Genomic DNA, 24359 nt, shown 5'->3' on the forward strand with positions numbered 1-24359 from the left:
ATCCCTAGGAAATAGAGGTTAAGGTGTCTGCATGGTAAAACTAGATAAAAATGGAGTAAATGCCATTAAGGAGCCTTTCCTACTAAACTTATAAGCCTCTGGCTCCCTCCAGTGATGACCAGCTGATGTGTTTTAATCAGAATATACAGTTAATTGTACACAATCGTTTCATGTTCCCCATTCACAGTTTAATTTCCATTCACCTGTAAACGTGTAATCATAATTAAAAAAATTAAGTCTCAATTGGAATGAGCACTTGATAAATGGAAATTCTTGATAAACAAGGAATTAGTGGGAGTACATGGAACTAAGGTTACAATGATCCAGCTGCAGCTCCTGACAAACCGAATTAGGGAACTGGAGCTGGAGCTGGATGAACTTTGGATCATTCATGAGGCAGAGGCAGCTGAGTGACTGTCAGAAGAGGGAAGGGGAATAGACAGGAAGAACAGAGCACCCCTGTGGCCGTTCCATCAATAGTAAGTATACCGTTTTGGATACTGTTGGTGGGGACAACCTACCAGGGACAAGTCTCTAGCACCGAGACTGGACTCTCAGCTTAGAAGGGAAGGAGGGAAAAGAGGAGAGCAGTAGTGATAGGTGATTCGATAGTTAGGGGGACAGATAAGCGGTTCTGTGGGAGAGATCGAGAATCTCCGATGATCTGTTGCCTCCCTGGTGCCAGGGTCTGTGATATCTTGGATCCAGTTTTCAGTATTCTCTAGAGGGAGGGTGAGCAGCCAGATATCGTGGTCCATGTAGGGACCAATGACATGGATAGGAAGAAGGAGGATGTCCTGCAAAGAGAATTTAGGGAGTTAGGTGCAAAGTTGAAAAACAGGACCTCCAAGGTTGCAATCTCAGGATTGATACCTGTGCCACGTGCAAGTGAAGCAAGAAATAGGAAGATAATGCAGCTAAATACGTGGCTAAGGAGTTGGTGCAGGGGGGAGGGTTTCATGTTTCTGGACAATTGGGCCTTGTTCCAGGGAAGGTGGGGTCTGTTCCAATGGGACAGGTTGCACTGGAACTGGAGGAGGACTAACATCCTTGCGGGAAGGTTTACTCGTGCTGCTCCAGGGGGTTTAAAATAGATTTGCAGGGGGAGGGGAACCAGAGTGTTAGAGCAGATAGTGAGGTGGAGGAGGATAAAGATCATGCGAGAACTGCAAGTATAGTGCATGGAGTAAAGCCAGATCTAACATATAAAGAGGCATTGAGGAAAGAGAAACAGAATAAAGGGTATAAAGGCAGTAAGGGTTAAAGTGCATGTACTACAATGCAAGAAGCATCAGGAACAAAGATGATGAACTGAGAGCCTGGATACATACATGGAATTATGAAGTAGTGGCCATTACAGAGACTTGGCTGGCACCAGGGCAGGAATGGATTCTCAATATTCCTGGATTTCAGTGCTTTAAAAGGGATGGGGGGGGGGGAGGGGAGGAGGGGTGGCATTACTGGTCAGGGGAGGAGGGGTGGCATTACAGCTATAGAAAGGGTGGGTAATGCAGCAGGATCCTCTTTTGAGTCACTATGGATAGAAGTCAGGAACAGGAAGGGAGCAGTTACTCTATTGGGAGTATTCTATAGGCCCCCTGGTAGCAGCAGAGATACCAAGGAGCAGATTGAGAGGCAGATTTTGGAAAGGTGCAAAAATAATAGGGTTGTTATCATGGGTGACTTTAATTTCCCTAATCTTGATTGGCACCTGATTAGTTCCAATGGTTTAGACAGTTCAGAGTTTGTCACAGTATGTTGACATGCCGACTGGGGGAATGCCAGTATCAGGTAATGAACCAGGTCAGATCACAGATCTCTCAGTGGGTAAGCATCTGGGGGACAGTGACCACCGCTCCCTGGCCTTTAACATTATCATGGAAAAGGATAGAATCAGAGAGGAAAGGAAAATTTTTAATTGGGGAAGGGCAAATTATGAGGCTACATAAGGCTAGAACTTGCGGGTGTGAATAGGGATGATGCTTTTGCAGGGAAATGTACTGTGGACATGTGGTCAATGTTTAGGGATCTCTTGCAGGATGTTAGGGATAAGTTGGTCACAGTGAGGAAGATAAAGAATAGTAGGGTGAAGGAACCATGGGTGACAAGTGAGGTGGAGAATCTAGTCAGATGGAAGAAGGCAACATACATGAGGTTTAGGAAGCAAGGAAAGAGTACAGAGGAGATTTACCAGGATGCTGTTGCCTTGTTTAGAGAGTATGCATTATGATCAGAGATTAAGGGAGCTAGGGCTTTACTCTCTGGAGAGAAGGAGGATGAGGGGAGACATGATAGAGGTATACAAGATATTAAGAGGAATAGATAGAATGGTCAGCCAGTACTTCTTCCCCAGGGCACCACTGCTCAATACAAGAGGACATGGCTTTAAGGTAAGGGGAGGGAAGTTCAAGGGGGATATTAGAGGAAAATTTTTTACTCAGAGAGTGGTTGGTGCATGGAACGCACTGCCTGAGTCTGTGGTGGAGGCAGATACACTAGTGAGATTTAAGAGACTACTAGACAGGTATATGGAGGAATTTAAGGTGGAGTGTTATATGGGAGGCAGGGTTTAAGGGTCGGCACAACATTGTGGGCCGAAGGGCTTGTACCGTGCTGTATTGTTCTATGTTGTATGTTCTATCCCAGTTATGAACTTACTAAATGGTAGAGGAGGCTCAAGGTGCACATACCCCTGCACATTCATTATTCATTAGCACATTTCTCTTCATTTATAAACTACACAGTGACCTCCAATTAATATTCTCCCTGACACTTCTGGATTGCACACATCGTTGGGGGTATTGTGTGCAGCTGCACTCAAACTATGATAGGAAATACATCCTTAAATTGTAAAGAGTGTAGAGGAGATTTAGAAGGATGCAACCAGAACTCAAGATCCTAAGTTATAGGGAGTGATTGGGCAAGTTAGGAGTTTATTCCTTAATGGAAAAGATTGACAGGTGACCTTATAGAGTGTGTAAGATCACGAGGGACTTAGATAGGGAGAATGCACAGTCTTTTTCCTAGGGAAGGGGGAACTAAAATTTCAAGGGAAAAGATTTAAGAAGGATCTGTGGGACAAATTCATTTATGGAATGGACTGCCAGAGCAATTCTTTACCTCTGAATAGATTATGAAATCTAAAATCTGAATTTGAAATGCAAGGAATAATCTCTGGAAATGCTCAGTTTGTCAGGCAGCATCTTTATAGAAAAGGGATTTTAACATTTCAGATCAATAGCCGAATTTAGTACAGATGCAGCTTAACTCATTACGTGTTCTTACATGTTCTGCTTTTGTTTATGACATTCAACTGTGAACAACCATGGCTGCACAGCGTAGGCTATGATTTATAGGGATTTTTCCATACCAGTCAAATTTAAAGATCTCTGCTGATGAAAAAGTTGAAACCATCAGCTGATAATTAGCAAAAGATCCTGAACATATTATTTGTCAAGTATCAGGCATGATATTATCTTTGCAGAACAAAAGCAGAAAATGTTGAAAATACTGACTAAGTAGGCAACAGCTTGGAAAGACAATCAGTTTAAGTTTCAGGTTGAAGGCACTTGATCAAAAGTGGCAGTTAAAAAATTATATATATATAATCTTTGTAAACCTTTCCTTCTCCAGGCCAATGATAATCATGCCCTTTGACAGATGTTCCCATTGCAAACATCCTGCACTTGCTCACCCCTAACATACTTGAGAATCCAGAAGCCACTGCCATGTGCAGAGGCTCTTCTCATTCAGATGGACAACATTTCTCTGGTGTAATTGGTTTTATTTTGCACCCTGTCTTATTCAAAATATGAAGCTGTATAAGCATTGTCATAGATAGTGTAGAATATGGGACATTTTCTCCTAAAATCCTTGAACTTAAAACTTTATCACAGCTATTCTCCTGTGCAACACACAATATGCTGGAGCAACTCAGCAGTATCTGTGGGGTAAATGTACAGTTAAGACTTGGGGCCAAGAACCTTTATCAGTCCTGGAGCTTAAGTGGCTTTTAGATTAACAAGCAAATCAGAAGGGAACAGAGGGATGTGAATAATACACAGGAGGAGGATATTTGGTGCATCTTGACATCAAAACTAAGCAGATCATCTGCACCTGTGGGAGAGTATCTTAAGAATTGAGTATCTTAGGTAAGTCATTTTTTTATTAGATCTGAAGGAGCTGAGATTAAAGAAAGATTTTAAAAATTAAAGATAAGCTTTATTTGTCACATATATGCCAAAACGTTGAAATCGCCAGTAAAATGAGTTGTTTGCATCAATTTGAGCATGTTCTGGGGTCAAACGTTGCTATGCTTTTGGCACCAACGTAGCATCCCACAATTTACTAAGCTTAACCTGTACGTCTTTGGAATGTGGGAAGAAACCAGTGCACCCTACTGTAAACCCGGTGGTCATGGGGAGAATATACAAACTCCTTACAGATAGCAGTAGGAATTGGACCCTGGTCACTGGTGCTGTAAAGTGTTACACTTACTGCTACGCTATCGTGCCGCCCCTTCATTTGAACAACTGCCGGAGAATGAGGAGAAGTGGAAGACAGCCAAGTAAGGAATGGAAGTGATTAAATAGACAGCAGCATAGAAGTAAACACGCTGCTGGTTGGTGAAGAAAAGGAAGAAAAAAAAACTTAGTTCTGATGTTGGTAAATAATAAATGATGTGGAGGTAGTTTGGGTGGGGGCAAAAAACTTGCAGTTTCACAGTTTCAACAGCTGTCAAAACGTATCACAGCTAACAATGTTCCTTTGACTATCATTTTTGTTGTAACAGCCACTGTTGGGAAAGAAGCAACAAGCAGTAAGCAGATAAATGAAATCAACCGGTTTGAGATAAATGTTGTGCAACATCTCTTCCTCATCACTTGAGAAAGGGATCATCGTCTCTGCTGTGATACGCCTCACTTTACCATCCCATCTGATGGACCACACTGAAATATCCAATTTCAGGTTACATGTGCCATTCACTAGAAGAGAACACAAGTCCACACTTTCCAACATGGAGCTAATTGCATTGTCAGCTCTGATACTCAATGTAGAATAGATAATATCATGGGAAAAATAGGTGTTTTATTTTGCTTGGGCCAACTGTACATCCTCTTCATCCTAAAACATTTGTTTGTCATGTTTGTAATCTACTGTGTGCTACTGCAAAAAGTTGGTTTTCATGTTATTTTTCCCCTGGGTATGTAAATCAGTGACAATAAGGTTGAACTTGATCAGGACAGTTTGTCAGCTCGTGAAAAATGCTCCACAATGTCACTAGGTGGCATTACAGTCTGATACACAGCCCAAGTTGATACAGGTTCAGTGAGAGAATGAGTAAGGTTTAGCCCAGAGGTAGCAGCAGCAGTCAGGCCAAGTAGATCCTCACGTAGCCTGCATAATCTTCACATATGCAGCCTGGTTTGACTGGCATCTATCATTTTACTTAAGGGCAGGTCAGGAACCAGTTAGGTTCAGCACTGAAGCAACAATTTGCTGGAGGAAGTCAGTGGCCCCAGCAGCACCAATTGAAGGAAAGGAATCGACGTCTCGAGTCAACAACCCTGCATCAGGATCGAGAATGAAGAGGCGAGATGGGGAGGATTCTGAGATGGTTGTTAATCCAGCATTTGCAGTATCTTCTATCTCCAGGTTTAACACTGAACTGCTGTACTTCCCCTGTGCACTGTTTCTGAAGGACATGAGGAGTGAAGTTGCAGGGGGTGGGGGGTACTGGTCTCTACAGTCAGTACCAGGCATGATCAGCTGACTAACCTTTTATGGTGTATCATGTTTATCTCTATGCTGCTATGCAACAAATCTTAAATGAATCAATGTTCACACCACAAGTGGTGATATAACAGCTGGAGCTGCTGTCTCAGGGTTTGCTCCTGATCTCAGGTGGTGCCCGTGTTGACTTTACATGTTCTCCTTGTTACTGCTCTATGGGTTTTCTTCCACATCCCAAAGATGTACTGGTTGTTTACTTGATTACTGTAAATTATATGTTACTAGAAAAAGGAAATAAAATGGATCTGTCCAAAGACATACTTGGTGGTAGGTTAATTGGTCATTGTAAATTGTCCCATGATTAGACTCGGGTTAAATTGGGGGATTGCTGGTTGGCGCAGCTCGAAGGGCTGGAAGGGCATATTCCATACTACTTCACAATAAATAAATTAATTAATTAAAATCTGAGAGAGAATGAGTTGTTGGAATACAAGAAAAATAAGGAGAGGGATCATAAGATTGATATGTTTACACTGCTGGGGCATGCCAGTGCATAGACTTGATAGGATGGATGGTCTCCTTTATCACAGGAGATATTTATAGAGGATTTCTAACACACGGTTAAATACCTTGTGGGATTCCATAGGAATGTGATTTAACAAATATTTTTTACTGAATTATTTCAAGTGAAGGCCAAATGTTGGGTGTAAGGAGTTTCTTAAGAAAAGTTTGAAAGTCAACACCAGCAGAAAAAAAATTGCCTCAGTAAAGCTCTCAGTGTTGGCCAGGGTTCTCTGGGCCACAGGCTCTTAGGTGAGAATCTAAAATGTGACTTTTGGCTTCCTTGATCTGCCTAGTCAAAAGACCAGGGTGCCAACCTCTTTTGAATGCATTTGCTCCTTTTCCCTCCCCATCCATCCCTTGCCCTACCCCCAGCCGCCCCCCTCCTGTGTCCAGCAAGTAGGTTGAAGGCTGTGGTCAGATTTGAGAGATAATTATTTTGGACATCTCATCCTATTCCAGAAGGCTGCAATTGGTAAGGATGCTGTACAACAGCTCTGTAGGCTGTTTCATGAATAGAGTACCTTACATAGAAAGGATAAAATGTGCAGAAACTAGATGGGGTTAGCAAAAAAGGGTAGCTGATGGTCAGTATGGACTCAGTGGGCTGAAGGGTCTTGAACTGTCTAGTATCTCTCTGTCTTTCTATGACACTTGTGGTTGCCACCTGATTATCTTGGGGTCTCAAAGTGCTGCAGGAATAGCACCCATTTCCAAGTATTAGTAAAGAGTTTTCCCAAGAGTGTGGAAAGAAAACAGCAACAATCCTCTCAGTACTTTCTTCAGTGTTAGCCAAAGAAGGAACTCGGTACGATACTTTTCACAGTTACTTAAGGGTTACAGGGGATTGTGATGTCAACTCCTCTGTGTCTATACAATGCTCACTAACATTTTCCATGAGTTTCAGAGAGTTCAGATAAACGTATACATCCTGGGTTAAAGAGTGAAACCAATAGCCCTTATAGGGCTATAGGATAGAGAAATTCAGGCAACTTCTAGTGTAGGTTTCATGGTCGGCACAACATTATGATCTGAAAGTTCTGTAATGTGCTGTAGATTTTCTATGTTCTAATAGCATGCCAGTTGCATGGAACATGCAGTGACAGTGTGAAATACCAACTTCACCTCCCCATCTGGGGTATTTCCTGGTGCTGTCCAATGTGTACAATTTCATTGTGAAAGTAGATGTACATAGGTTAGATTTCCAAGCCCCTGATTGTGTAATAACCCCTCTTACATATCCCCACCAACTGCCTGCACCTCATACAGCTCCGCCATCTTCTCCTCTCATCTATCTTTAGTTGTCTTTCGCTTGCTTCTCAAATTCTTTTCAGTTCAGATTCACTGCAGCACTTGGCAACATTCTAAGATTCTTACCTTGATCCAGTACTATATTTTCAATATCATTGTTTGGATAAGAATGCTTTCCTGTAGGGATTTCCTATCCAATTCATATTCAGATTAGGTTATTGCCACATATTTTACTGTGCAACAATCTTAGGCATATATATACAGCTAGAGACTTCTCCACAGTACCGTAATTGTCAATATGGAGCGGAGAGCGAGTTTGTAAATCTGGCAGGAACAAAGGATATTGGGTGCAGCTCCGCAGGAGGGGTGTGGGACAGCTGGCAGAGAAGGAGGAGGTGGTTGCGTGGGTGCAGAGACACCAGGCAGGGTAATTTGATTTCAAACAATTGCTCTGTTGATAATTACAGAATGTCTCTCTGATGTTGCCCACTCTCTCCCCTCTCCTTTCCCCTTTTCACAACCATAATTTCCATCCCCCTGTTCCCTTCCCACTCTCAGTCCACAACAGAAACCCATTTCAGAATCAGGTTTCATATTTGCTATGAAATTTGTTTTTTTCTGACAGCATAACAGTGCAATACATAAAATTACTACAGTACTGTGCAAAAGTCTTAGGCACCCTAGCTATATATATGTGTCTAAAACATTTGCACAGCACTGTACTCTAGGATGCAATGAAATTCTTTGTATGCATGAAGCTCACAGACTAAACTGTATTTTATGATTATAATAAATGTAATGAATAATGCAAGACCTATTGCGCAAAGTGGTCCAAAGTGTAACAGAATGGTGCAAAGTGTAGTAGTGGAATCTCAAGTGACAATAACTGAATAACCAAGTGAGGTAGAACTGAGAGTCCAAGAACGTGGCAGCACCTCTGGGAAGAGGATGTGAATGAGATGATTGGTTCACAAGTCTGACAGAGGTGGGGAAGAAACTGTTCTTTAGTCCAGACATCTGGGGTTTTGAACCCCTGTATTATCTCCCAGAAGAAAGAAGATAGAAATTGAAATGGTGATGGGTTGCATCCACTGACATATTTTTTTTACATAAATCTAATTACCTACTTTTTATTGTTTATTCATTAAATCTGGTTTCCCATCTAGCTTTATAAGCTTTATAAGCCCATTTAACTCTTATTTTTTAACTTCATGGCTTAAGTTTCGTTTAACAAAATGCAATGTTCATATTATGATTACCTTCCTGAGAGGCAAGCCGTTAATAGGATTGCTCAGTCAATCTGTTAAAAAGCAAAGATGGTAGCACTGTTAGTGGAAAGGTATCTAGAGACCTTGAGCAATGATATGAAGACATAAGATCACATATCACTATTGTGGCTGGGGAATTGGAGTTCAATAAATAAGAAATGAAATAAAAAAACTTCTATCAGTAGTGGTGCCAACAAGTAACACCAGGTCATTGGTTCAGTAATTTTATTTGAGGGAAGAACCCTTACCCCATCAGGTGTAAATTTGACTCTATATTTAGAGCAATGTGTCTAATTGCCCTCTGAAATGTGAGCAACTGAAACCATTTCTACAGGACTGGGTTCTGCTTTTCATAAGTCAGAAACAGAGTGTGGGAGAGGACCACAGAGACAGCTGAGACAGGAGTGCAAGAAGGTGTGGGAAGAGTGGCCACCCACTGGCCCCATAGTCTCGGTAAGTCAGTGAGTCTGCTCAGCATTTCCAGCTCTGCTGGGCTAGACCCAGCCCCTTATTATTGCAGTTTCTTCACATGTATAGGTGTCCATGAGCCTGGTGTTTGTACCCTAGGGAGGGCCTGTACAAATCAATAAAACAAAAACAAAAAAGAAGCGAAACAGAGAGCAGAGCACCCAGTCTTGGATAAAAGGGCCCAACCTGAGCCAACCCTGAAATTGGCAGAACCAACCCAGACATTGTAACTTCTTTCATTATAGGCCCCTCTATCATCAGTGTTACAGACACCCTCACCCACCAGAGCTGAAAGAAATAAAGGTGCATAGTCAGGAATCAACGGTTCCAAGAATCTTTAAATTTGACTCTGGACTCAAGGCATCAGATCAAACAACTACATTGTACATCATAGAACGGTACAGCACAGGAATATGCCCTTCAGCCCATTATGTTGTGCAAAACTAATTAGACTAGTAATTAAGAGCTGACTAAACTAATCCCTTCTGCCTACATAATGGTCACTTATTCTACTGCAGTCTGAAATGTACATGACATATCAGCTAACTTCCACATGTTGCAGTAATGTCACAACCCTTGCTTCACTTTCCCCATGAAAATTAGTGTTTATTTAATAATTTTAATAAATTAAAATTGTATATAAAATACATGTTTTATTAATAAATTTTAAAATTGGTTAACTATGCATTTCTAGCTTTTAGTTTTTTAATGTCCTCACATAGAGAAATCAGGAATAACTCCACCCATCAACTTAATTTCATACCTGTTATTTTATAATCCTTCATCTTTGCTCAGCACTCTGCCGCCTGTTTCTTTGTGCTTCCTTTCTCTGCTGCTTTATTCTCAATTCTTGCTATTTCCTCGTCCCTTTTGATTATTTATCCCATCTGCTATTTTCTCACTTTTTGCTGTTGTCCATGCTCCCTTTACCCTCTGCAGTTGCTGTTTTGTAGGGGAGGCTGTAGTGGAATTCCATGTGCCATGCCAATGGATTTGTGTTGCTGTTTGCATGAGCAAACAGACAGAACTGGAGCTATAAACATGACACACTTTATTTCAGGCAATAACTGATCTGTAGTACCTTGATACCATGTACCATGTAACAGAGTCACGTTACATTGCGCAACAGCCAAGGTGGCCACCCCGTGCAAGTTGCTCTCAGAGGATCTATTTATATGATTGTTCTCCTCTCTTAAATATCAATTCCAGGATTGAAATAATTAGTACCAATGCTGTCTTCAATCTTCTGATTACCAGAAGCAACTAATCTCACATCCCAACTCCCAGACCCAAGCAGAACCAACCAAAACTTTTCACAGTATCTCAGTACATGTCATGATAACAAATCGATTCCAATTTAAATCACTTCTTAGTTACACAGACATAACACTTTACACAGCATCCTCTTTAAAAAAACAAACTCACATAAACCAGCAAGTGTTTTCAAACACAAAATTATTTGAATTATTTGAACTGTTTATATAAAAATCTGTAAATTCAATCAACCCTAAGTTCAATTAAAATTTTTATCTGTTCATTCCCTGAACTCTAACATTTCACAGTAGCACCTAAGGCTTTGGTTTCTCATTTTCTATGTGGTCTCTTATGTTGATACAACTGCTACTGTGGATTTGTTACCGCATGGCATTCACATGGAGTACAAACTCTTCTCTCCAGAAGAGAATCCACCCCTCTATCACACCACAGTCCTGAGATTTCTAATTAAAGCTCTGATTTAAACTTCCATGGCCACCTTGATCAAGGTCTAGCTTGTAGCTCTGATCTCCCAGTGTCTGCAAATTGTAGACTCTCCAGCACCCCTTCACATATGGTTGATCTCCTCTCCTGAAGTATGTGTGGCTCCTACCTTGCACTGACTGTGAAACTTTTAAAAACACGTTGCCTCAGCCTGAGTGATCCTGTCCAGTTCACACTTATGATCATCAGTGCATTACTGGCCTTGACATAATTACCTGAACTCCCAAGGCTTCATGATCCCTTACGTGTGTAACCATACCACTTTGCTCACTTCGATAGAAAATGGTTGAGGTATCTCAGATACATATCCAGGCCTTTTGCAGCCTGATACTGGATTATCAATTTCCATATCTATTGATGCTTCCTTGGTGAGCAGGGTGGCATTAGAAGCATTTGTCTTTATCATCCTCCTTGGGTCTGCATTTCTTTCTCTTACCCCTTCCCCTGCCTCTGAGCTTCTAGACTATGTTTCCTAGAATCCATAGCAGACATTCCTCTAAATTTTCACAAATCCCAAGGACTTTGATCCCTGTAATAACTATTCTACTCTGACCCTTGCTTGGCAATGGCCTGCAAATAAACCTTTATTGACTTCCACCTCAGATCAGGGAATAAACTTGTGACCTAAATCTGGTGTAAGCCCATTGACTCTTACAGATTCCTTATAACTATTCCGCCCACCATGTGCTTTTTGAAAATATTTTGTTTCATAGGCCAGTTTCTCTGGCTCATGGTAGCTACGCTGGCAATACCACCTTCTGCTCTGTTATTTCTGAATGAGTTTCTTTTCCAGGATATAGGAGCCCACATACCAAGTGAGAAGCCAAAGCCTTTGGTGCTGCTGTGAGATGATAGAGTTCAGGGAATGAACAGAAAAAAGGATCAATTGAATTTAGATTTGTTCGAACTTACAAATTTTTATATAAACAGTTAATTGTTCAAATAAATTGTGTCTGAAAACACTTGATGGTTGTAGGGCTCTCACTAATTATGGAGACAGAAGTAAAATTTAATGACTCTGGCTGATATCTTGTTCATCAGCCTTATCTTGTTCTATTTTTCATCTTCTTACTCCCTCATCACCTTCTCCCACTCAGAATGAGATTACATTTCCAGCCCACTATCCTCTTCAGTCCAATTCCTCTTCTGTGCAATTTCAAACATCTCCAATGTAATGGGACGTATTCCCCTACTCTGTCCTTTCCAATTTCAAGGGGACCATTCCCTTTGGGAAATATGGCTCTTTGCTCCATCTCTACCAGTGCTCTTCTTGTGGCACCTTCCCTTGCAAAGCCAGGAGATGCAACATTTGCCCCTTCACTTCCTACCAATTAGGGAATAAAACCCCCTGTTCAACAGGAATCATTTGTATATTTCTACCAACTAATGCAATTACAAAGTTCTGCAATGGTGTGAAAAAGCACTTTGGAGGATGTTTTCATTTGGTCAATGACCCTAAGATACCTGTCACTTTAATTATCTGTATCTTTCCCTTTCTGACATTTTGTTCTTCGCCTCTTACCCTGTTACAATAAATTACAATGTAAGCTCATCAGCTGAGTAATCACATTGCAGCCTTCAGGATTCTGTAGTGAACTCAGTCTTTTCCAGTAAACTCAGCCTTTTCCAGTAATCACCATTTCCTGCACTTTCTTTTCAGACTTCCAGTCTCCATAACTAAGTTATGATTATGCAGATCCTGCCCGGAGTTCCTGCAAACCAGGGGTTCCCAAAATTTTTATGCCATGGACCCCTGCTGTTAACTGATGGGGTTCATGGACCCAAGGTTGGGAATCCCTGCTCTATACTAACGTTAACTTTCCACCTCTTCACCTTACCACTTCTACTTTTCACAGTAGTTGCTTTTTTGCCATTTAACCAAGGGGAGGGCTATATTCCCACCCCTACACAGTCCTATCCTTTGGTTCACTTCTCCCCTCCAGTACCCCCCCACCCTTATTCTGTATCCTATCATCAGTATATCCCCTAATATTTCCAGTTCTGACGATTTCCAGATCTGAAATGTTCACTGGTTTTCTCTTCAGAGATGCTGCCTGACCTGCCGAATGTCCCAATCTCTGCTGTTTTTGTTGGTCTCTTCACAATCTTGGTGCCATATTCCATTCCTTTTCGAGTTGCAGACTATATTTCTGGGGCACCTATTCATGTCCATGGCATCACAGAGTCTGATCACGCCTCCAAACTTCTGCTGTACCTTTAGACATCCCATCCTATGCATTTTTGGTGTCTTGCTTCCTATCATAAATGGGGATCCTCTGCTGCTTCTGTCCTCACTTGCACTGACGGCCACATTGATCCACTTCCTTCGTGCCTGCTGACAAGTGTTTAAATTCCTCCCCTTTCCATCTCTGTAATCTCCCTACAACCCTTCTAGAAACTTCATTCTATTCTAGTCTGAGGGACATCCCCAAATCACACTATTCCGGGCGAGAGCGCTTTTAACTGACAAAACTTAACTGAACTTCCTTACCTTCCTTTTCACCCCCTTAAAATCCAGCTAACAAGATCTCCACTAACCCCTCTCTTCTCCTAATATGTCATATTTTAATTGATGACGCCCTGGGGACGTTTTACAACATTAAAGGCGCTACACTGATGGAAATAGTAGTGGAATTCAGCGGCTGATAAATTGCTGTCTCTTTTATTTGCGTTGCGTGGGCGGGTCTTTCCGTGTTTGGTTGTATATGTGTGTGGACTTATTGTGCGGGAGACGCGGGAGGGATTTTCCTGTTCTGGGTTGCCTGCAACTTCTGGCGTCCGATGTCTTGCCATTGTGTGTCTGTGTGCGTGTATTTGCTTGTGCAACCCTTTGCATTGAGTGCTGGGGGAGGGGGTGGGGGGGTCGGAGGGGCTGCAGTGGCGTTGAGTGCTGTCGCTGGTACCTCTATTAATGGCGGCCTCTCCAACAGAGCAAGCAGATCGCCGGCTCATCCGCAGAGTCAGGTCCAAGAGCGATACGCCCTATCTCGCCGAGGCTAGAATATCCCTCAACGTGGAAACAGGTACTGACCGAAACAATGCAGCAAGCCGAGCGACGTGCATTAAATCCGCTGACGTTATAGTGAAGAGAAGGAATCGTCTTTGTGTGTGCTTTGGGTATAGAAGCTGTTTGAAGGAGGTACAATTTTCCCGCTGCTGCTATTTATTGTTGGATGAGATGCGTTTTATGACTTGAATTGCACCTTTTTATTTTTTCTATGTGGACTTTTACCTAAAGGCGAGTGGTTAGTGGGCGCCAAGCGCTGATGGAGGTGAGGATCGCTTGTTTATTTCTTTGTCCCGCTCAAGATGTCATTGGGAGGCAGATGTGCCGAAGTTACCCGGAGCCGAGCCACTGGGTGGCTGCGTTGCGGATGCACATCCGCCGCCAGCCTCGCCTGCATCAGCACCCGACCTGTCCTCGGGCATTAGCTGTGTGGCCAAGACTGACCGCAGCAGACTTCCTGCAGCTTGCTAGTCAAGGAGGATTGTTAACCTACCGTGTCAATTTTATTATCACTGAGAAATCCAAATGGCTTCCCAAGTACATCTCCATAACTCGCAGTCAGTGTTTTTGTTTCTGCAATTGGAGGAGGTAGACTCGAACGTGAGCTGAAATTTGAGAGTTTACTGTCGTTTTAGAGTTTAGTTGCTTTGTTACCATGTCAGGTATACCTCAAGTATCTAATGTACTACACTGCAGTTATAATGGTAAATAAGGACATTACGAAGAAGTTAAATAATCTGTGTCTATTTAATTGGAAGGAGAAATAGAAAATTTGGAAATAGTGGAGGTGGTGGGGGGAGACAACAGCCCGGAAACGATTGAGACACTAAAGACATTAGGACTAGTTTTTGTTAGATTAGCAGTGGAGACATTCTTGGGACTAAACTGCAGTAATTCCCCAGCACCTGATGATTTGAAGCCTATAGTTATGAGCCTGGAAGATGACAACTATAATGGTACTATATAAGAAAGAGTGCTGATTTGGAGGGGGGGGGGGGTTGGAGAATGGAGTTCTACAGATCACATAACCTGACATCAGGATAGAAGAAGCCTTTGTAATTATTACAAAGGAAGATGTAACACAGTACACCTGGTCTTACCAACACCAAATTTACCTGTAGACTGTGCTTACGGACAAGTGTTCTGGAGACGGACAGGATGAATTTACTAGCTGTGGCGGGGCTGCAGGTATCTTCTACCATGTGGCAATTCAGTTTACAGACTCATTTTCCAACTGGGTTATGATTAGCTTCCGGGAATAGAACCTTGCTGTCATGTGGGGAGTCACTACGCTTCAAAATTTGAAGGACCTGGTGGAGTCGACATGGATCTATGAAAAGGAAATCCTGTCTGGAAAATTTCTTTCTGAAGTTACATATAGCAGAATAGAATAAGGTGACCTTTGATGATATATCAGAAGGCCTTTGATAAGGTTCCATGTGTGAACTTTGAACTTTGATATGAGGTTATTGATAATATTAATTACTGGGATGGACTGAAGTCTGGTTCAATGATTTTTGGGTTGAGAGACCGTGACTGATGGGGTGGTGACAGAGATGAGGGCTATGGCAGCCTCTGTTTTAGTATTTGTATCACCAATTTGAGTAGGTCGAAAACAATTTCAAGGTCTAGTGTAATTAAACTGCAGGGAAATAATCCATGGGAAAACTTAAAATTATCTGTGCGTGTTGTCCTTTATTCTTGTTCAGTTGATATTTTACAAACTATTACTTTTAAGCCCATAATGTTGCACACTGAATTATGGTTGTACAATATGTGCTTCAAGTGGAAGTTTTGAATGATTGTTCTGTTGTATAGATTAGGATGTTAACATTAGAGGGTGTAGAAGTGGGTTTGGGAAAGTGGTGTATGCTTTTCCTTCTTTTATCTAATCATGGTTAGTTGCTGATGGATTTGAGGTGAAATGTTAACTTACTACTGACTGGAAAATGCCCAGTGCAGAAGGTTCTTCGGGTCTTTTTGGCTTTCTGCAAAAGTTAGCAACAGGGCAAGAGAGATGATATTTGTACTTATGTAACTTGAGAAGGAGTTAAAATTAAAGCCAGTATATCAGTGGGAATGTAAACCAGATGAAAAACATTTAAATGAAAAGACAATTGACAAAACTATTGGCACATAGAAAAAGACCTTCAGTCATTGTGACAGTAAAAGCATAGTTGAAAGAGAAGAAAAATTTTACTTAACACAGTTAGTGAATTGAATTCCTTTTTACTATTTTTGGTCAACCAATTCTTTAATGACAACAGGAGTGAATCTGCAGATGCTGGAAATAAATAAAAACACAAAATGCTGGCAGAACTCACCAGGCCAGACAGCATCTATGGGAGGAGGTAGTGATGACGTTTTGGCTGAAACCCTTCATCAGGAGTGAAGTAACATGGGATGGTCAAGGGGTAATAAGAAGTGGGTGGAGGGATGAAGTAGAGAGCTGGGAAGTGATAGGCTGAAGGGAAATGGGCTAGGGGAAAGATGGAGAATTATGGGAAATAAAAGAGAAAGAAAGGTAGGGCTGGGGGGAGATTATAGTGATGGGGGGGGGGCGGGAAGAGAGAGAAAGAGAACCAAAAACTAAAATTATAGATAGGGATGGGGTAAGGTGGGGGGGGGGGCAGAGGTATGAACGGAGGTCTGTGAGTTGAATGTTCATGCCAGCAGGTAGGAGGCTACCTAGGTGGGAGATAAGGTATTGCTCCATCATCCTGCGTGTGGCCTTATCTTGACGGTCGAGGAGGCCATGGATAGACATGTCGGAGTGGGAGTGGTCTGTGGAATTGAAGTGTGTGGCCACAGGGAGATCCCGCCACTGCTGGAGGACTGAGTGCCGGTCATTCTTTAATGACTTTATCATCTGTAATGGTCGCACTTGCTTACTTTTCCATGGAACAGAACTGACCTTGTAATTAACGTTGCAGACTTTATAAATTCATCTGATTGCAGCGAAGACAATGATGCACACACTTCAATTGTATCTGTAAGTGTGTGGGGGACTAATTACCATTCCAAATGATTCACAGAAATGATATTTTGAATGACATTTTGAGCATTCTAGCCGTTTTTCTTTGCATTTTCTTTTACAGCCATTATACTGTGAATATTAGTTGCTATTATGAGATGCATTTTATATTTGAAAGTACACTTTGAGGCAAATGATAAATACCCACAATTTTATTGAATGAATTGCCATCATCCATTAACTGCTCCACTTATTTGCATCCACATCATATCTTAATGGAAATTTTATTATGCAATAAATACAATTTACAGTGGTCTATTTTTAAACAACTATCTGAACAAAATGTTTCTATTGTGCAAGTGTGATTTTTACTTAAAAGCAACCATTACTTGAACTTATAAAAGAAAGCTTGTTACAGGAAGTTTTATCTCATTTATACAGCTTGCGGAGTGTGGATTTTGCACAATTTTTGTTTAGAAATATTTCAAGTAGGTGCTTAAAATGAAGAAAATACAAATTACCTTTTTGTTCTTTGTTCAAACCTCATAACAGTGAAGAAAAACAAAAAAAAGGACGCAGGGCAGGATCGGAGGAAGCATTTAAAGAGGTTGCAAATCCAGGTGAACACTTTTAATTTATCTCTTGAGTTACCTTTAACTTTAGTCATCTTTAAAAGTCTCCTGTCCATCCTGCCCTCCTTCCTATTTTACATCACTCCAATTTTAGTGAATTGTTTTAAGGAGATTTGTTTCTATTTCCTCTCAACTGGTCAGAACCAGTGCAATATTTTCATGGAATTATTTATCCATTATTTATCTCAGTATATCACATTGTCATGTGAGCACAGAATGTCTATACTATATAGGAACAGATTTTTTTCAACTCTTTTCTGTGTTACTGAAGTTTAAATATGCAACTTAGTAATTCAGCTGGTATTCCTTAAACAAATAACTTTATACTGTTTTGTTTTAAAGCTACAAATATCAATATTTACAGAAAAGATGTAGAAACATAGAAACATAGAAAATAGGTGCAGGAGTAGGCCATTCGGCCCTTCAAGCCTGCACTGCCATTCGTATGATCATGGCTGATCATCCAACTCAGAACCCTGTACCTACTCCCTGATCCCTTTAGCCACAAAGGCCATATCTAACTTGGTAAATAAGGTTGAAAGAGTACTGAGAAAATTTACAAGAGGACCTGAGTTATAAGGAAAGATTTAGTAGGTTAAGACTTGATTCCCTGGAATGTAGAAGATTGAGGAGTGATTTGCTAGAGGTATAGATAGAATAAATATAAGCAGGCTTTTTCCACTGAGGTTGAATGGAACTACAAGTAGAGGTCATGGGTTAAGGGTGAAAGATGAAAGTTTAAAGGAACAGGAGGAGGAACTTCACTCAGGGTCGTGAGCGTGTGGAAGGAGCTGTGAGCACAAGTGGTAGATACGAGCTCGATTTCAACACTTAAGAGAAGTTTCGATACTTACTTGGAAGGGAAATGGAGTGCTATGGTCCCAATGCAGGTCAATGGGAGCAGGCATTTTAAATGGTTCAGCATGGACTAGTTCGGCTGATGGGCCTTTTTCTGTGCTGTGCTTTTCTATGATTCTATGAATCTTACTGATGTGACAAATCATTTAACCAAATCTGCTGTTAAGGCTAACTACTAAACTGTTAGCTAGTATATACAAATGTTTCTTAGATAGTCTGGGAGAATATAGGTTCTTGAGTGCAATTGGCTAGATCAAACCCTCTGGCCTCAGCTTGAGGTCATTTACTCCAGTTTGTCTGACATTCCACGTGCCTCTTCACTGCAGAGTCTGCCAGTGCAGGTACATGATCATTCCTGATTTGCCATCTGTATTGTAGTTCTTTGTTGTTAACTTGGCTGAGGCCACAGTTTGTTGTTGATGACATGGATTACTAGTCCAATAGACTAGTGAGCATGTTAGAAATAGATCAGTAATAGGCATTTTGTTTGCTGCTTCATCCATTATGATTGTGCCTGTTTCACACTAACTCCATCTCCTCCAACTCCTTTTATACCTAAAAACCCTTTTGCTCATGTCCTGTAAATTGTCAGTCATTGGCCAATTAAATGGAGGACTGCAATGTTCCATCACTTTCTGGTTGATGAAATTGCATCTACATCCTGAATGGCTGACATCTTATTTTAGACCATAAGGTATTGGAGCAGAAGTAGGCCATTCAGCCCATTGAGTCTGCTCCACCATTCTATCATGGCTGATTTATTATCCTTCTCAACTCCATTTTCCTGCTTTCTCCCAGTAACATTTGATGCCCTGATTAATCAAGAACTTATCAACCTCTGTCTTAAATAAACCCAATGACTTGACCTACACAACTAAATCTGGTGATGAATTACACAGATTTACCACTATTTTGGCTAAAGAAATTCTTTCTTATCACTGTTCTAAATAGATGTCTGTCAATTCTGAGGCTGTGCACTCTGGTCCTAGACTTCCCCATAATAGGAAACATCCTCTCCCTATCCACTCTATCTTGGCCTTTCAATATTCGATAGGTTTCAATGAGATCCCCTTCATTCTTCTAAACTCCAGTGAGTACAGGCCCAGAGCCATCAAATTAATTTGGATAAGTTGGTTAAGTCACTGGGACCAGACAAGATGTACCCCAGGCTATTGTGGGAGGTGAGGGAGGAGATTGCTGAGCTTCTGGCGATGATCTTTGCATCATCAATGGGGATGTGAAAAGTTGTAGATGTTGATCCCTTATTCAAGAAAGGAAGTTGTGATAGCTCAGGAAATTATAGACCAGTGATTCTTACTTCAGTGGTTGGTAAGTTGATGGTGAAGATCCTGAGAGGCAGGATTTATGAACATTTGGAGAGGCATAGTATGATCAGGAATAGTCAACATGGCTTTGTCAAAGGCAGGTCGTGCCTTATGAGCCTGATTGAATTTTTTGAGAACGTAACTAAACACACATGATGAAGGCAGAGCAGAAGATGTAGTGTATTTGGATTTCAACAAGGCATTTGATAAGATACCCCATTCAAGGTTTATTGAGAAGGTAAGGAGGCAAGGGATCCAAGGGGACATTGCCTTGTGGATCCAGAATTGGTTTGCCCACAGAAGGCAAAGAGTGGTTGTAGACAGGTCATATTCTGCATGGAGGTTGGTGACCAGTGGTGTGCCTCAGGAATCTGTTCTGGGACCCCTACTATTTGTGATTTTTATATTTATCTGGATATACCTGTATGAGGAAGTGGAGGGCTAGGTTATTAAATTTTCTGATTACACAAAGGTTGGGGGATGTTGTGAATAGTGTGGGGAGTTGTCAGAGGTTACAGTGGGACATTGATATGATGCAAAACTGTGCTGAGAAGTGGCAGATGGAATTCAACCAAGATAAGTGTGAGTTGATTCATTTTGGTAGGTCAAATATAATGGTAGAGTACAGTATTAATGGTAAGACTCTTGGCAGTGTGGAGGATCAGAGGGATCTTGGGGTCTGAGTCCATAGGACACTCAAAGCTGTTGTGCAGGTTGACTCTGTGGTTAAGAAGGCATATGGTGCATTGGCCTTCATCAATCATGGGATTGAGTTTAGGAGCCGAGAGGTAATGTCGCAGCTGCATAGGATCCTGGTCAGACCCCACTTGGAGTACTGTGCTCAGTTCTGGTTGCCTCACTACAGGAAGAATGTAGAAACCATAGAAATGGTGCAGAGGAGACTTACACGGATATTGCCTGGATTGAGGAGCATGCCTTATGAGAACAGATTGAGTGAACTCGGCCTTTTCTCCTTGGAGAGATGGAGGATGAGAGGTGACCTGATAGAAGTGAATAAGATGAAGAGAGGCATTGATCGTGTAGATAGTCAGAGGCTTCTTCCCAGGGCTGAAATGGCTAGCACAAGAAGGCACAGTTTTAATGTGCTTGGAATTAGGTACAGAGGATATGACAGGGGTAAGTTTTTTTTTATGCAGAGAGTGGTAGGTGCGTGGAATGGGCAGTGAGTGGTGGCAGTGGTGGAGGCGGAAATGATAGGGTCTTTTAAGAGACTCCTGGATGGGTACATGGAGCTTGGAAAAATGGGGGCTATGGGTAAGCCTAGGTATTTCTGAGGTAAGGACATGTTTGGCACAGCTTTGTGGGCTAAAGGGCCTGTAATGTCTGTAGGTTTTCTATGTTATACGTTTCTATGTAAACTAGTCAATAATAAAAAGAGTGTACCAAAAGGGTTTTTCAGATATATAAGGAGTGAAAGGGAGACAAAAATGGATTTTGGACCACTGGATAATAACACTGGAGAGGCAGTAATGGGGGACAAATAAATGGCGGACAAATTGAATATCTATTTTGCTTCAGTCTTCACTGTGGAAGACACTAGTAATATGCCAGAAAAGTGAGAGTGACAGGGAGGCAAATTTGAGTGTAGTTGCTATTACTCAGGAGAAGGTGTCTGGGAAGCTGAAAAGTCTGAAGGTAGATAAGTCAGATGGACGACACCTCAGGATTCTGAAAGAGGTATATATATAGAGACTGTGGAGGCATTAGTAGTGATCTTACTAGAATCACTCGATTCTGGAATGGTTCCCAATGACTGGAAAATTGGAAATGTCATTCCACTCTTTAAGGAGGAAAGAAGGCAGAAGAGAGAACATTATAGGCCTGACTTCAGTGGTTGGAAAGATGTTAAAGTCAATTGTTGAGGAGAAGGTTTCAGAGTACTTGGAGGCACATGATAAAATAGGCCAAAGTCAGCATGGTTTTTTTAAGGGGAAATCTTGCCTGACAAATCAGTTGGAATTCATTGAAGAACTAACTGGCAGGATAGACAAAGGTGAGTCAGTGGATGTTGGTTATTTGGTTTTTCAGAAGCCCTTTGACAAGGTGCCACACATCAGGCTACTTAACAAGATAAGAGCCCATGGTATTACAGGAAAGGTACCAGCATGAATAGGAGATTGGCTATCTGGCTGGAGGCAATGAGTCAGAATAAAAGGGGGCTTTTTTTTTGCTTAGCTGCTGGTGACTGTGGTGTGTGTTGGAAGGAGTCTGTGTTGGGACCTCTTCTTTTTACATTATATGTCAATGATTTGGATGTGAGAATTGATGGCTTTGCAGCCAGGTTTGTGAACAATATGAAGATGTGGAGAGGCAGACAGCATTGAGAAAGGTTTTAGAGAGATTGGGTGAATGGGCAAAGAAGTTGCAGATGGAATATAACGTAGGGAAGTGAATGGCCATGCATTTTGGCAGAAGGAATAAAGGTGCGGGCCATTTTGTAAATGGGGAGAAAATTCAAAATATCAGAGCTGCATAGGGACTTGGGAGTCCTCACAGGATTGCTTAAAAGTTAACTTGCAAATTGAGTCAGTGGTAAGGAAGCCAAATGTAATGTTAGTATTCATTTCGAGAGGACTAGAACACAAGAGTAAGGATGTAATGCTGAAGTTTATAAGGCATTGATCAGAATGCACTTGTAGTATTATGAGTAGTATTGGGCCCCTTATCGCAGAAAGGACGTGTTGGACATTGGAGAGGATCCAGAGGAGGTTCACGAGAATGATCCTCGGAATGAAAGCATTTATGACGAGCATTTAGAAACATAGAAACACAGAAAACCTACAGCACAATACAGCCCCTTCAGCCCACAAAGCTGTGCCGAACATGTCCTTACTTAGGGTTACTCATAGATCTCTATTTTTTTCAGGATCTTCTCCATCAATTTAGCAACCACTGAAGTAAGACTCACTTGTCTATAATTTCCTCGGCTATCCCTACTCCCTTCCTGAAATAAAGGAGCAACATCCGCAACCCTCCAATCCTCTGGAACTTCTCCCATCCTCATTGATGATGCAGAGATCATTGCCAGAGGCTCAGCAATCTCCTCCCTTGCTTCCCACAGTCGCCTGGGGAACATCCCGTCTGGTCCCGAAGACTTATCCAACTTGATTCTTTCCAAAAACTCCAGCAGATCCTCTTTCTTAATATCTACATACTCAAGCTTTTCAGTCCGCTGCAAGTCATCACTACAATCACCAAGATCCTTTTCCATAGTGAATACTGAAGCAAAGTATTCATTAAGTACTTCTGCCATCTCTTCCAGTTCCACACACACGCTTCCACTGTCACACTTGATTGGGGGTTTCCTTAATCCTGTCCTCCAAGGCCTTCTCATGGCCCCTTCTGGCTCTCTTAATTTTATTCTTAAGCTCCTTCCTGCTAGCCTTATAATCTTCTAGATCTCTATCTATCATTACCTTTTGTGAGTTCTTCTTTTCTGCTTGACTAGATTTTCAACAGCCTTTGTACACCATGGTTCTTGTACCCTTCCATCCTTTCCCTGTCTCATTGGAACATACCTACACAGAACCCCTCACAAATATCTCCTGAACATTTGCCATTTTAATTCCTTACGTTTCCCTGAGAACATCTGTTTCCAATTTATGCTTCCAAGTTCCTGCCTGATAGCCTCATATTTCCCCTTACTCCAGTTAAATATTTCCCTATCTTGTCTGTTCCTGTCCTTCTCCAATGCTATGGTAAAGGAGATAGAATTGTGATCACTATCTCTAAAATGCTCTCCCACTGAGAGACTTGACACCTGACCAGATTCATTTCCCAATACCAGATCAAGTACAGGCTCTCCTCTTGTAAGCTTATCTACATATTGTATCAAGAAACCTTTCTGAACACACCTAACAAACTCCACCCCATGGAAACCCTTTACTCTAGGGAGATGCCAATCAATATTTTGGAATTTATAATCTCCCATCACAACAACCCTGTTATTATTACTCCTTTCCAGAATCTGTCTCCCTTTCTGCTCCCTCATGTCCCTGTTACTATTGGGTGGTCTATCAAAAACACCCAGTAGAGTTATTGACCCCTTCCTTTTCCTAACTTCCACCCACAGAGACTCCGTAGACAACCCCTCCATGACTTCCTCCTTTTCTGCAGCCGTGACACTATCTCGGATCAACAGTGCCACACCCCCACCTCTTTTGTCTCCCTCCCTGTCCTTTCTGAAACATTTAAAGCCTGGCACATGAAGTAGCCATTCCTGCTCCTGCACCATCCAAGTCTCTGTAATGGCCACAACATCATAGTTCCAAGTGCTGATACATGCTCTAAGCTCATGTGCTTTATTCATAATACTCCACGCATTAAATAGACACATCTGAAACCATCGGTCTGAATGCATCCCCTCTCTATCCTCCCTTTTACACTGTCTACAAGCTTTCTCTATTTGTAAGTCAATCTCCCTTTGCTCCGTCACTTCAGTTTGGCTCCCACCCCCCAGCAATTCTAGGTTTAAGCTCTCCCCAAAAGCCTTAGCAAACCACC

The 24359-nt window shown here is 41.7% G+C and overlaps 1 protein-coding gene across 1 annotated transcript in view; it reads left to right on the plus strand.

The window, feature by feature from the left end:
* Window positions 1–13950: 13950 nt before the first annotated feature.
* Window positions 13951–24359, plus strand: part of LOC132378572 (phosphatase and actin regulator 1-like) — a 446543-nt gene continuing 436134 nt past the window's right edge. Inside the window, exon 1 of the mRNA XM_059945581.1 lies at window positions 13951–14062. Within this exon, the coding sequence (XP_059801564.1) occupies window positions 13951–14062 (112 nt within the window). The remainder of the gene's footprint in view (window positions 14063–24359) is intronic.

This window comes from Hypanus sabinus, chromosome 20, assembly GCF_030144855.1.
Source record: "Hypanus sabinus isolate sHypSab1 chromosome 20, sHypSab1.hap1, whole genome shotgun sequence".
Classification (NCBI taxonomy): domain Eukaryota; kingdom Metazoa; phylum Chordata; class Chondrichthyes; order Myliobatiformes; family Dasyatidae; genus Hypanus; species Hypanus sabinus.